The following is a 13,028-nucleotide window of genomic DNA, read 5'->3' as shown; positions in this document are numbered from 1 at the left end:
AGACACTTTACAGCTTATAGTCCTAGAGCTTCTGGATGGCAAATTCTCTTCTCAGCTTTACTGCAGAGCTGTTGTTATCAGGTGGTTTCATCATATCTATTGGAAGGAAACATAACGGTTGAGGACTCAGTCTGGTATCATTGGTACCAAAGATAAAAGATATGTGTGAGAGAAGATGCTATGACAAAGATATATTGAATGGCTTTACTATTACATGGGCTAGGATTCATTTCACTAAATGAGAGATCATAGAACAGTCTGGGTTGGAAGGGACCTTTTAAGGTCATCTAGTCCGACCTCCCTGCCCTGGACAGGGACATTGTTCACTGTACCAGGTTGCTCAAAGTTCTGACCAGCCTGACCTTGAACATTTCCAGTGATGGGGCATCCACAGCTTCTCTGGACAACCTGTTCCAGTGTCTCACTACCCTCATCATAAAACAATTCTTCCTTATGTCTAATCTAAATCTACCCTCCTTCAGTTTAAAACCATTGTCCTCTGTCCTGTCACTACAGGCCTTGGTAAAAAGACTCTGTGTCTTTCTTATAAGCCCCCTTTAAGTATTGAAAAAGCACAAGAAGGTCTCCCCAGAGCCTTCTCTTCTCCAGGCTGAACAACCCCAGCTCTCTCAGCCTGTCCTCACAGGAGAGGCATTCCAGCCCTCCGACCATTTTGGTGGCCTCCTCTGGACCCGCTCCAACCAGTCCATGTCTTTCTTGTACTGGGATTCCCAAAGTTGGATGCAGTACTCCAGGTGGGGTCTCACCAGAGCAGAGTGGAAGGGAAGAATCACATCCCTCAACCTGATGCCCATGCTGCTTTGGATGCAACCCACTATATGGTCGGCTTTCTGGGCTGTGAGCACACATTGTCAGCTCATATCCAGTCTTTCATCTTCCACTATCCCCAAGTCCTTCTCAGCAGGGCTGCTCTCAATCCCTTCATCCCCCAGCCTGTATTAATACCCTGGGCTTGCCCCAACCCAGGTGCAGGACCTCATACTTGGCCTTGTTGAACCTCATAAGGTTCATGTGGGCCCACTTCTTGAGCTTGTCCAAGTTCCTCTGGATGGCATCCCAACCCTCAGGTGTGTCAACTGCAGCACTCAGCTCAGTGTCGTTGAGGGTTGCTGAGGGTGTACTCAAGCCCATTGCCTATGTCATTGATGAAGATATTAAATAATATTGGTGCCAGTATGGATCCCCGAGGGACACTGCTCATTACTGACTTCCCTTTGGACATAGAACTATTGACTGCAACTCTTTGGATACAACCATCCAACCAATTCTTTATCCACCTAACAGCCCATCCCATCAAACCCCAATCCCTCCAATTTAGAGGCAAGAATGCTGTATGGGACCATATCAAAGGCCTTACAGAAGTCCAGATAGATGACATCCATAGCTCTTCCCTTGTCCATTGATGCAACCACTCCATTGTAGAAGGTCATCAGATTAGTTTGGCACAATTTGCCTTTGGTGAAGCCATGGTGGCTGTCTCTAATCACCTTCCTGTCTTCCATATGTTTCAACATATCTTGCAGGAAGATGTCCTCCATGACTTTAATAGGCACAGAGGTGAGGCTGACTGGTCGGTAGTTCCCAGGGTCATCCATTTTAAAAATGGGCATGATCCTTCCCTTTTTCCAGTCACCAGGAGGCCCTTACTCAGCTATGCTGGTCTCCTGCGTTCCTTGCCTGATTTCTTAAACATGGGAATCAAGAGCTCTTGCGCTCTCAGAATAATGTCCTTAAAGAACTGCCAACTCTTTTCAACTCCTTGAGAGCAGTTTCCCAGGAGGTCCCATTCACTAAATCCTTAGAGAACTGAAAGTTCACTCTCCTAAAATTCAGGATCTGGACTTTACTCTTCACCTGGCCCATATCCCTCAAGACTGATGTGCTCTCAGTACAGAATATATATATTCGCTACAACTCAACAAGTCACTCAGAGCTCCCTTCAGGGTTGATGGAGAGCAACTCAACCATTTCCATGCAATCTACAGCATGATTGCCAGACAAATCTCATTTGCAGTTCCTAATTTACAGCAGTAATTTGAAAAAGGCGAGGGTAGAAGTTTGGAGATAATTTTGGAAGGTATTTAAAATGTATGGCTGAACACGGAAGGCTGTATTATATCCCATATGGGTATGGGATATTGAGAGTGGCCTTGTTAAAGCTAGAGCCAGCTCAAGGCTTCTTATCTGATTGAGTAGGTTACATTTTATAAGCAAGATTGCATCAAGGAAACACATGACTTGTAAAATTATTTTGTCCTCTTAAGAGAGGCAGTCTAGCTAAAACATAAACACTTTATCTGGAAGCTGAATTAGATTTCTATGTCAAGGGAATCTTTAATTATTCAGATACGGCCCTCAGGTCTGACAAAGCCTTACCCATGTTAAGGATATATCAAGATCAGCAGTTTTTTCTGCATATAGCTCTAAGCAGCTGAGAAGCATATTAGATAGTTAACAAACAAACAAACAATTTACTGTATTTGTGATATTTCAAAAAGAAAACACATAATAAAAGCTGGTATTTCTTCCTCGGTTGACAATTTTTCTTCGGAAAAAAAATGATTTAACTACATGAATCTTTTTGTAGCACAGAGGCATTCTTCTCTCTGTGAATTATTTTGTCTCTTACCAGTGACCCCATATAGCAAGTTTCCTACTTCCAGAGATTTTATCAGATTCACGTTAGTACCTTTCATCTTGTAGTTCTGTTTTGATAATAACTTCACCCTATCCTTGCTTTGAGGGCTACATTAATTATGAACAAGAATCATCCAGTATTTATCACTGCAGATAGCAGAGAAATCAGAAATTAATCATGATACAGATTAATTAACTACAGGGTGACCTGGACTGCCTAATAGCCTCGGTTCATTTTTAATTTTCTTTTAATATGGTCAAATGCTAGGTCATAGTCATAGGTCAATTAATGTAAAATGTAGGACTGTCATGTTGGAAGTAATAACCCTAAGAAAACCATAAAGGGTTACTGTGGATAACCAATTAAACATTACACCCTTTTTGAATGATTCACATATCAGTCTCTCTCTGTTTTAATTAGGTGGGGATATCAGTTAGAAATAGCAACATGACTTACCACTGTATATTCAGCAATAGCAAAGCTTGTTTTTGGTATTCATAATTCAAAAAGAATCCTGGAAAATTTTGAAAAGGTTGAGAAAAGAAGTACACAAGTGATTAGGAAATAAGTTTAAAAAAGCATGAGTTGTATAATCCCTTAAAAATAAATTGAGGTTAATAATCTTGAACTCTGCAAGGAGAAATCGTTTTGTACTAAAGAATCTGTTCTAACAGCAGGCAAACTGTAACACGATCCCATGGTAAAAAGCTAAGCTAAACAGTGAAACTAAAAATGAGATGCCTAACTTCTAACAGTGATTGTTAGTAATCCCTATTGCAGGAACTCATGGTGTCAGCCAGAAGTTACAAATTTAATACAGGAATCACTCTGATTCTGTGTCCTAGGCTACACAAGCTAAACAAAACAGTTTTAACAATCTCTTATGACCTTAAAGTTCATTAACATAAATCTTCAAGCCTTCTTTTATCTCTTTGAAGAAGTGACCCCTGAACTTCCAGGTTTTCAAGAATTTCTTTCTTTCAGTCAGTGATATATAAACATAGTTTCCCATATTCCGCATTTGTGACTTCCTCTACATAAGTTATTTGAGAACACCGGAGGCCATATAATCCTGAGCTTTAACACCACAAAAATTAAGATAATAAAACCCCCATGAAGACCACACCTTGTGTTTCTGGCATTCTTTGTACCTTTTGGAGAAGTCTCTTCTGAACCCTGGACTGATAACAAACTCATGATAGCCTGGAGACACTTATGTTGGGTTTTGTTTTTTTTTTTTCATTTAAAATACGTGAACACTAGTCCACAAAAAAAGTTTGTGGCTGTGATGAAACTACGCCTCATACCTTCAGTTTCAGAGAAACTGTGCTCTACTGTTTCGGGTACTTTATGCAGCAGTCCCAAGGGAAACACAGGTCTCTCAGTGAAGATCTACACAGAGCCAACACATACAGAGTGACTCATTGTCTATTTAGATTAAACAGCTCAAAAAGAAATCCCAGAGTCCCCAAGGTTGTTTCTCTGCTGCACGGGCAGCTCCACTGAGAACGCTCCAGAGGCGAAAGCACCACACAGTCTGCAATCGGCTCTGCGCTCACACTTCACTGAAACTATGACCCATGATAAATATAAGAGTCTGATTTAGTGGCAGAGTCACCTGCAGCCTGAGTCACCTGGAGCAAACAGCAGGTCATGGCACCACTTACCAAAGCGCCAGGCCCATGACTTCACCCACCTCACTCGAAGCACCGGCCATGGGCAGCCCTCAAGCGCTTCAACCCCTCTGGGAAACCGGCCCGCGGCTGGCCGGGAGGAAAAAACGAGCTCCCCTTTAGGTCGGGAAGCGTCTTTCCAGGGGTGGGTGGGTGAGAGTTTTACTCCCGGCGGGGCGGGAAGTCGAGGTGAGAGAAACTAACGACGACCCACAGCCGCCCTGCGATGGGGGAGCGGGCGCTACCTCAGCCCTCACGCCCCGCCCCCCCAGCCTTACCTTGAGGTGGGGGGGGTGAGTCCGGCCCGCGGGGAGGGCCCGAGCGGCCCTGCGGGAAGGAGCCGCCGCCGTCGCCGCTGCAACAGCGCGCCGGCCCGGCCGCCCTTACCCCGCTGTGCCATGGAGGACGTGCTGCCCCCGGGTCTGCTGGAGATCTGCCTGCTGGTCGGCGTGCCCAGGGAGCGGGTGAGAGCGCTCCTGCAGGTGAGAGGGGCTGAGGTGAGCTGAGGTGAGGTGAGGTGAGGGAGCGCGAGCGCGAGGCGCTCGGCGGTGCCCGCCGGACGGGTGTCCCGGTCTGTACGGCCGGTTCTGTCAGCGCCGGTCTGTCAGCGGCCCTGGCCGGGCCTCTCCCCCCCAGCACGGACTCGAAGGAGACTGTGGGGTTGCCTTGTTGCTGTTTTCATCGGATAGAGCCGAAATGCATGAGAGGAAAGTTGTTTTGATAGGAGATGGTTAACCGAGTGGGGATAATTTGCTCGCAGCGTTAAGTAATTACACTTTTGCGAAGGTCTGAGCTTAGATGAAGCATGCAACGTGGCTTTATATAAGCAGGAACAGCAAAATGCTTGAACAATGCATGTCCTTTACTTGGTGATATCCCATTTCCCGTCTTCCGTTAGCAATAAAAGCAAAAGATACGGCAATAAAACTTGGTAACTTGTTTTCTTAGGTCTAAATCCCTCTGTTGAGATTAAGCTTAGTGGTCTGAATTTGGCACGATCTGAGCAATTGAGATACGGCAGGAGTCGGTGGGTTGGTTTCTGCTTTGAATGTGTGGTTTATAATTTGTTTATGACTACAGCCACTTCACATGTGAGTTAACAATTAAAATCCTCTTCCTGATTTTGCTTTGTTGAAACGTGGTTTTGTTAGATACCGGTGTGGGAGTCGCTGCGGTGCCAGCACGTGCTGAAAAGCCGAACTGCTCCCAGGGATCTCGGTTGTCTTGCTTGAACTTGAATTTGATTGTGCGCTCTAATAGCATTAGATAAAGAAGTCTTTGTTAAACTTGTTGCTGCTCACTCGCACCGCAGGCCGCTTGTGCTGATGTCAGCTTCTTAAGTGATACTGGCGAAGCAGCGGTTCAAATTCCAGGTTCTCATTCATGTATACATTCGAACTAAGGAAATAGTTGTGCTGTAAATGTCACCACCAGACTTGTGAAATCGGTGTGTATGTGTTGTTTCGGCATATGCGTGAGAAGTAAACCCAAAAGAAGGGGAATTTCTTTTTCGTTCTGCTCCACTCTCCTTGCTTCCAACAGAGCTGTAGAACAACAAATAGGAAATTGGCTAGAAAAAGAAGAAGCCATTCTGATATTCTCTATGCACTACAGGTTTTGAATTGTTTCGTTGCTCAAGGTATAAAATGGAGTGTCAGAAAGGAAAGTAGCCCCTATGCTTGTCAATATTAACAATAGTAACGTCCCTGCAAGCTGTTACACCACAGGGACTTCAGTCACTGTCTTAGGGCAAGTTTATAGATTTACTCCACTTCCTTTTCCTTCTGCAGCACTATCTACATGAGGAAATGGTGGAATATGTTTTGTGTCTAATTTCAGTGAATGTAGAAAGAAGAGACTTTACTGACAGAAAATAAGAACATTTCAGGGAAAGTAGTGGACCTCTGATATTTACAGATGAAACAGCAGGGTAATAATCTTGATATTTCAAATCCTGGTCTTGAAAGTGTGTTTGTGTATTCTTAACTTTGTTGCAATACAGAGTAATAAAGTCAATGAAGTCAGAGGGAACATGATATAACCTACTCCCAAAGTAAGAAAAGTCTGATACGACTGATCTGTTGTCGATGAGGATTCCAGGAAAAAAGATAGTTTTGCATTGAAGCTTGTGAAACTGAAGTTTCTGAGCTGTCATCCATCGATTATTTCATCTTGGCAATTATCTTTAATTGTCACTCTAAGATTTCAATATGAAGAGATCAAGGGCTGCTATTTTCAGCTAGAGATTACTTTTTTAGTGTTGGAAGTGTGTATTTGGTAAGAATGAGATGTGCAACTGTGAAGATCATATAGCCATCTTTGATAAGACTTCTTTCCGCTAAGTTATCTTCAGCTATAAATCTGGGTTTTGATATGGCAAGTATGGTGTGCAAGATGTCTGTGAGATGTCTCAGATCTTCCTATCGGCTCCATCGTTGGGTTCTGTATCTACCTACCACAGCCAGTGGTACTGATCTTGTCTCTTCCAGTGTCTGCATCATGCTTTCTGACCTTGCTAATGCACTCGTAACCGCCAAACCGATTTTCTCCTTCTTCTGTAACGCTCCCCTGGGTGTCAAGCTGTGCAAAAGAAATAAGGTGTGATCAAGTCGGCAGCATGCACTTGTGGCAGTGAAAAGGAACTGTGTAATGGCCTGCATCATCAGGACTGCAGCTCACAGGGGATTATTACTACTATTGTTATTACTCAACACTCTTGAGGTCACATCTGGAGTACTGTCCCAGACTTAGGTACCTTGATACTGGAGAGCTGCTGACAAACAGGAGCGAGACCAGAAGAAGCCAAGCTATATGAGGGCTAGATCACAAAGGGAGAAGAATCTCTTTCTTAAGGCATTTCTCAAACTTGACTGGATGAGACCCAGAGCAACCTGATCTAACCTCAAAGTTATTGTTGCTTTGAGCAAAGGGTTGCACTAGAACCTCCAGAGGTCCCTTCTGACCTAGTTTTTCCTAAAGGCTTCGTACTTTCCCCTGCCCAGTTATTCCTTAAAGAAGCCAGTTCTTTCATGACATTCAAGATGAAATTAACTTCTTCAGTGATGGGAAGAAGAGAATGAGATCGAGGAAACACTAAATAGCTGAGATCACGCTCTGATCTGTGGTTTCAACGCACTACTTCTTGTTTGTGTCTGAAATAGTGCTGTCATTGTAAAAATTCTCTCTCTCATCTCTGTCCTGTATGGCCCTGTTGTTACAGGAACATAATCAGTAAATGGGGATGGAATAAAATCCCTGACTTCTGCAATATTGCAGAATTACAGGAAAGAAAAGGCATTAGTGTTTATAAGAAGCTATGTGTGATGCAAGGGCATTTGATAGTAAAAAGCGACAGCAGAGAAGCATTTCAAAATGAAGAAGTAACAGTAGAAGCAGAGAATATAAAATGTTCAAAGAATACTAGAAACAAGTGAATATTGTTCTGTTGCTCCCTATTCACCATCCCTGAACAGAAAGGATAAGAAAATATGACTTTGTCCGTAGACATTAATTTGAGCTGACTTGAATGCTGATGACTGAGTCACTGGGTCAGTGACAGTGCTGACAGTGCTGTTCTGTGGGGAAAAAAAACGGTGTTTAATGCGTCTGTTGTAGTTCAGGACATCAAGGACCTGCCATTTTAGAAGCTGTTACACTATGAGGCTGTTAAATCGCTGGCTGTCATCCAGTGCTTTGTGGCACAGAGATGCCTTCAATGTAAGTCAGGGATTGCCCTGTCAAAGCAACTTTGTACGAAGACCTCTGCAGGGCAAATCTGCCAAGTTAAGATTGCTACTGTTTGAGTAGGTCTGTGTTTTTCTTGCATAACAGCCGCAGGGCTGAGTGTTAATTCTTAATTTCCTTCTGAAATGTTGAGCTGCATGTTATTTTGAGAGTGATCATGTTGGATTTATCTGCACTTCCAGTTTCTTCACTTGAAATGGATGTCAGCTGCCAACTAAGGAAAATGACACTTGAAGTTTGTAGCATGGCAGGGTATGATATTCAGTACCCCAATTTGTAACGTGCTTTTTAAAGTAATTGCTGTCTTTTGAGTATCCCAGTGGATACTTACCCGAACTTTTATCTTTTCCACTCTAATTTCTTTCTAGTTCAGACTCTGTACGTTCATTAAAAGAGTGTTTTTTCACTTCTTATTTTTATTGAAGTATTTTCTTTCAAGTATCCTGTTATAGAATATGGCAGAGCTTAAGATACAGTAACTAATACGTCACGAAGCTAAGTAGTCCTTCTCGTTTTTTATGGTCAAATGTGAAGAAGACTACTGGTGGACTCATCTACTAGGACAAATAAGCTGAGACTTTCTGTTCCCAAACTTGGACAGTGGAAGATTGGCTTCAGTGAAGCAATAGAGCTTTGCGTGTTGAAGCTATTTTAAAAAGTAGGGAAATGATGAGAGAGGCCAGCATTGCTTCTCAAGGAATATCTTAAATACAAGTAATAGCGATGTATCATGTCTGAATGTAAAAGCAGCATGTATGCTTCATCTGTCTTTGAATCTTTGAAAAAGTTGAAAACGGAACAGCTTTTAAGCCACAATGAGATTCGCCTTTCCTGTTTCCAAATATCCTTTGACTAAACAAAGCTTGTACTTGCTGTTTTGACCTTGCAGGAAGAATTAAAATTGCCGTGAAGTAATTGAAAATGCAGCCACTTGTCTCTACTATATGGTCAAGAATACAAAAAGTGCTCCCAAGTACAAGGAAATCTCCTCTTCTGATCACTTCCTCCACGGGTTTTTTATAGCAAGGCAGCAAGGGCTTTCAGCAGAGTAGTTCTTTACAAAGCTGCCTACTAAAAAATGTTGTAATTTCATACATGCTCTTGGGATGCCTGTTCCACTTAGTCATCAGTATATGGAGAAATTTTCATGGCTTCATGTTGTATGGTGTCTTAAAATTATGTTTATTGTAACAATGATTGTCGTTTTTAGTTGTACTTCCTTAATTGCCTTATAAAGTTAAAAGTTGTCTTATGAAAGCTTGTGTGTTTTTTTTGTTTCTTGTTGTTGTGTCGTGTCCCGTCCCCCCGTCAAGGTTATTCTGAGCTAAAAAGTAGCTTTTCCTAAAGCTGAACAAAGACTTATGTAGGGAGTTCAGCAGTTTTTCTTTGTTTTCATTTATTTGTTGCCTGGTTTCTCTTACTACCAGTGTTTATTTTAAGTGTAGCGTAAGTATATCCTAACACTTGAAAGGAAGAAATGTTGTATTTGATATTTGTTAGTTTTCTTCTGCCAAAGGCATAATATTAATACGGTGCATTTTGAATGATGAAGAATGATTCTTTGCCTACTGAAAATGGCCAGAGTATTCCTCTTGCATTCACACAAGTAAAGCAAGAAATTAGAAGAAAAAATTAATTACTTAGGAAGAAGAAAAAATGTATTCTAAATCCACAATTTTAGGGGTAAACAGAAAACAGGGCTAAAAATGGTTTTAAAAAACTATCAGGATGAGTGTCAACTTAGTGATTGTTTCCTTTTTTTTTTTTTTTTTATAGGGTACTCAAAGGAAACCCCAAAGTCTTCCTCTGCTTGAACCAGAAGTTCTTTCTGTATTTGTGCCACCATTTATCAGCAGAGATGATATGCAGGTGGTTAATGCTGGTAATAACTTGAATAAAAGTAAACGCCGGTCTTTCCGCAAGAAAAAAGAGAGGCCAAAGATCGAAAATGTCAAGAGTCTCAATGGGGAGCAAAAAGCACCTGACACTGAAGATATTACAGTTCCAAAGGACATTGATCTTATTGGTTTGCCACAGCTGTGCTTCCCAGGTATGGTAGGGTTTGCATATCTTAATGAGAACTGTTTTAATATATATTTGTTGACCCATAGTACGGACCTTTTTTTTTTTTTATGATCATTTTCTCTATTGTATTTCACTGTATAAGACAGGTGTCTGCTGGTGAGCAGGTCAGTGATGGAAGTAGCTGTTTGAGGTGCCCTTACTCTGTATGGCTGTGTTGTGTGAAACAGATCTATTAGCAATAGCAGCTGCAACACCTGCAAGAGAGGGAAGCTGAAAGCCACTTTAGCTCTTATTGGTAAATCTTGGTTTGAGTGAAGTGCACACATCAAAATGACTAAGTACTCACTTACTCACTTTTCATTTGGTATTAAGATATATCTGAAGTAGTGACTATTTCCTCCAGGTTTAACTGCAGAAATTGTAATATGCATGTCTCTGTTGCAGACCTTATAAATATCTTAAAGGAAAAAAAAAAAAGTGAACAAAGCCCATCTGTTGTATTTTGCCACTTAAAACGCAGAATAATGATACAATTTTTTCTTCTTCAGTAATGTGCAGCTTACAGTCTTTGTAATAACCCTTAGATCAAACGGACTGTGTATGTGCATTTTATTCCCTTAAAATGAGACATTTCTCTTGAAATGAAGTGAAAATGTGCAGTATTTGTCAGGAATCCCTTTTCAAGCAGCTATAGGTAAATATGTAGTTAATGAAAAAAGGTTTCTGCCTTCGTTGCAGGAGGACTTCATATAACCTCTGAATCAAAAGATGACCACATTCATTTCCTGGTGTTCACAGACGTCTGTGGTAACAGAACATACGGTGTTGTTGCACAATACTACCAGCCTATGCAAGTATGTTATTTAACTCATGCTTTTATTAAAATATGTTAAAAGATATAAAATAAACCCAAACACCTTGATAATAATGTCAGGTTTAATTTATGGAATAGTTTACAGATATGTTTTAGTGTTCATAGGAATACAGAAAAAATCATACTTTATATTGTCATTGTAAATTAAGCACATCGGAACAGCATTACATTAGGATAAACTGTTACAGATTTCAGTTAGGAGTTTTGACTATTTAGGAGCAGACTTTGTCTCTTTGACTTTTTTTTTTGTGAAGATTGTACCCTGTGTTCTTTCTAAATATCATTGCGCTGAAATACTTTTTAATATGTATGTCTTAGTCATGTTGGCTGACATTTTTCTGAAAACCTTAAGGGAGATAAACATCCAAATCCCCTTGAAATTTAGAGGGAATTTGGTATCATATCTCTAGGGTTCTCATGAAAAGATCAGCCATAAATTCATGATTAACATAAACACATTAATCTGTAGTTTTCTTGCAGGATGGCTGTATTTCCTCGAATGGGCAGGCCCGTTGGGAATCTGCACAGACTGGGAAGATGCCTGTCTGTTTTGTACCACTAGCTATTTGTGTTATATCCAGATATCCATATTTTAATGCGCTCAAGGATTGTCTCTCTTGGTAAGACTTACTATCCTGTTTGGTTCTCCTAGAAATAATTGTGTAGGTTTTAATATGTGAATTTGTGTGATGTGGTCAGGATAGCTGCGTAACGCTAAAACAGGCATTAGTTTTAAGGTATGGTAGTGTGAGATGTGTGGGAGAGGAGAAGAAATGTAATGTGAGTGTTATCTGGACAGTGAGCACAAGTTCTCAATATCAAGGAAATTATGATGTTGTCTTCGTTTTCTTTGAGGTTTCTGGTAAGTCTAGAAAATACTAATTTGCGGGGAACAGATTAATCAAAGATTTTGTTTTTTCTGGAAGAGGGTTAACTATAATTTTGCTACACTGGTGAAAATCACTTTGAAAGCACAAAAACCTCTTTATAATGCACCAAATAAATGTCAGAAGAACATGAATAGATGTATTAATAAGCAGTTAGTGACACTTTATTATTTAACTAAATAATCCAAGTCACTTGAGGGAGTACAGTTGTTACTTGGCTGTTGTAGAATCTTAGGTTATAGAGCACTTCACTGGTTAGAAACACTCAACTACTCCGCAGTTAAAAGATAAGTCAACATGGGTCCGTCTTGTTTAGTAATTTAACTTATTTTGAGGTTGTGTGTTGCTTTATTGTTAAATTGTTCAAATCTATGTGCTTCTACTCTGATGTGGATTAAAAACTCCTTGCCTCAGGGAGCCTGCCTCTGTCCATTGACTAAATTCCAGTCAATTTCTAGAGTCAAATTTGCAGTCAGGTGTTTTCCTTTTGCGGGTATTTGCTTCTTATACCTAAGTTGAAAGATGTTAGGGCTTTAGGTCAGAGCTTGAGTCTTCCAGTCTGTTCTGCCAGCGGTCGGTATGCTGAGCAGATGAGCAAGCAAGGGTTTGCTTCCTGGGCATGAACTGAAGTGCATCAATAGCCCCTAACCTTACTCCATAGCAGGGTGAGACCTGAGCACTCATTTCTCCACCACGTGCACCTCTTCTTCTCAATGCTGTGGGCTTGGATCTGGTTGTCTGGCTTCCCTGGCTCAGATAAAGAGAGCCCTGGAGGAACAAAACAGTGTCTTCTTCCTGGGCAGTTCAGATGTCTCCAAAAAGGCTGTGGTATCAGAAATGAGTCACTCTGGCAGCCCTTAAGTATAAGCGAACACTGTCATTTTCAAAACATTCATCAAGGCTTTAATATGGATAAGGGACATCAACATGATGGAAACACTCACAGGTTAGTGCGAAATCGTGACGATCAGTGAAACAAAAAGGAAATGTTTGTTTCCCTCTCTCCTTTCCTGCCCAGATCATTTTTTCCACTCCTTATGTTTAAGTCAATTACATCAGCCGTTGCTGTTGCAGGAGCTGATTCATTGCTGCCTTTTTATAGTCTCAAATCTCAAGTAAGCGCTAATCTGCATATGTAACTCTTATAGCTATGTACCTCAGCTGTG

General features: G+C 41.2%; 1 protein-coding gene across 1 annotated transcript in view; it reads left to right on the top strand.

Moving 5' to 3' along the window:
* The first annotated feature begins 4,730 nt into the window (after positions 1–4,730).
* Positions 4,731–13,028, top strand: part of DENND3 (DENN/MADD domain containing 3) — a 41,473-nt gene continuing 33,175 nt past the window's right edge. The window contains exons 1-4 of the mRNA XM_009888178.1: positions 4,731–4,814; positions 9,853–10,126; positions 10,840–10,955; positions 11,456–11,595. Coding sequence (XP_009886480.1) covers positions 4,731–4,814; positions 9,853–10,126; positions 10,840–10,955; positions 11,456–11,595 — 614 coding nt within the window. The remainder of the gene's footprint in view (positions 4,815–9,852; positions 10,127–10,839; positions 10,956–11,455; positions 11,596–13,028) is intronic.

Source organism: Charadrius vociferus, unplaced genomic scaffold, assembly GCF_000708025.1.
Source record: "Charadrius vociferus isolate BGI_N301 unplaced genomic scaffold, ASM70802v2 scaffold276, whole genome shotgun sequence".
In the NCBI taxonomy this organism is placed as follows: Eukaryota; Metazoa; Chordata; class Aves; order Charadriiformes; family Charadriidae; genus Charadrius; species Charadrius vociferus.
The sequence above is the reverse complement of the archived record's forward strand: the minus strand, read 5'-3'. Positions and strand labels throughout refer to the sequence as shown.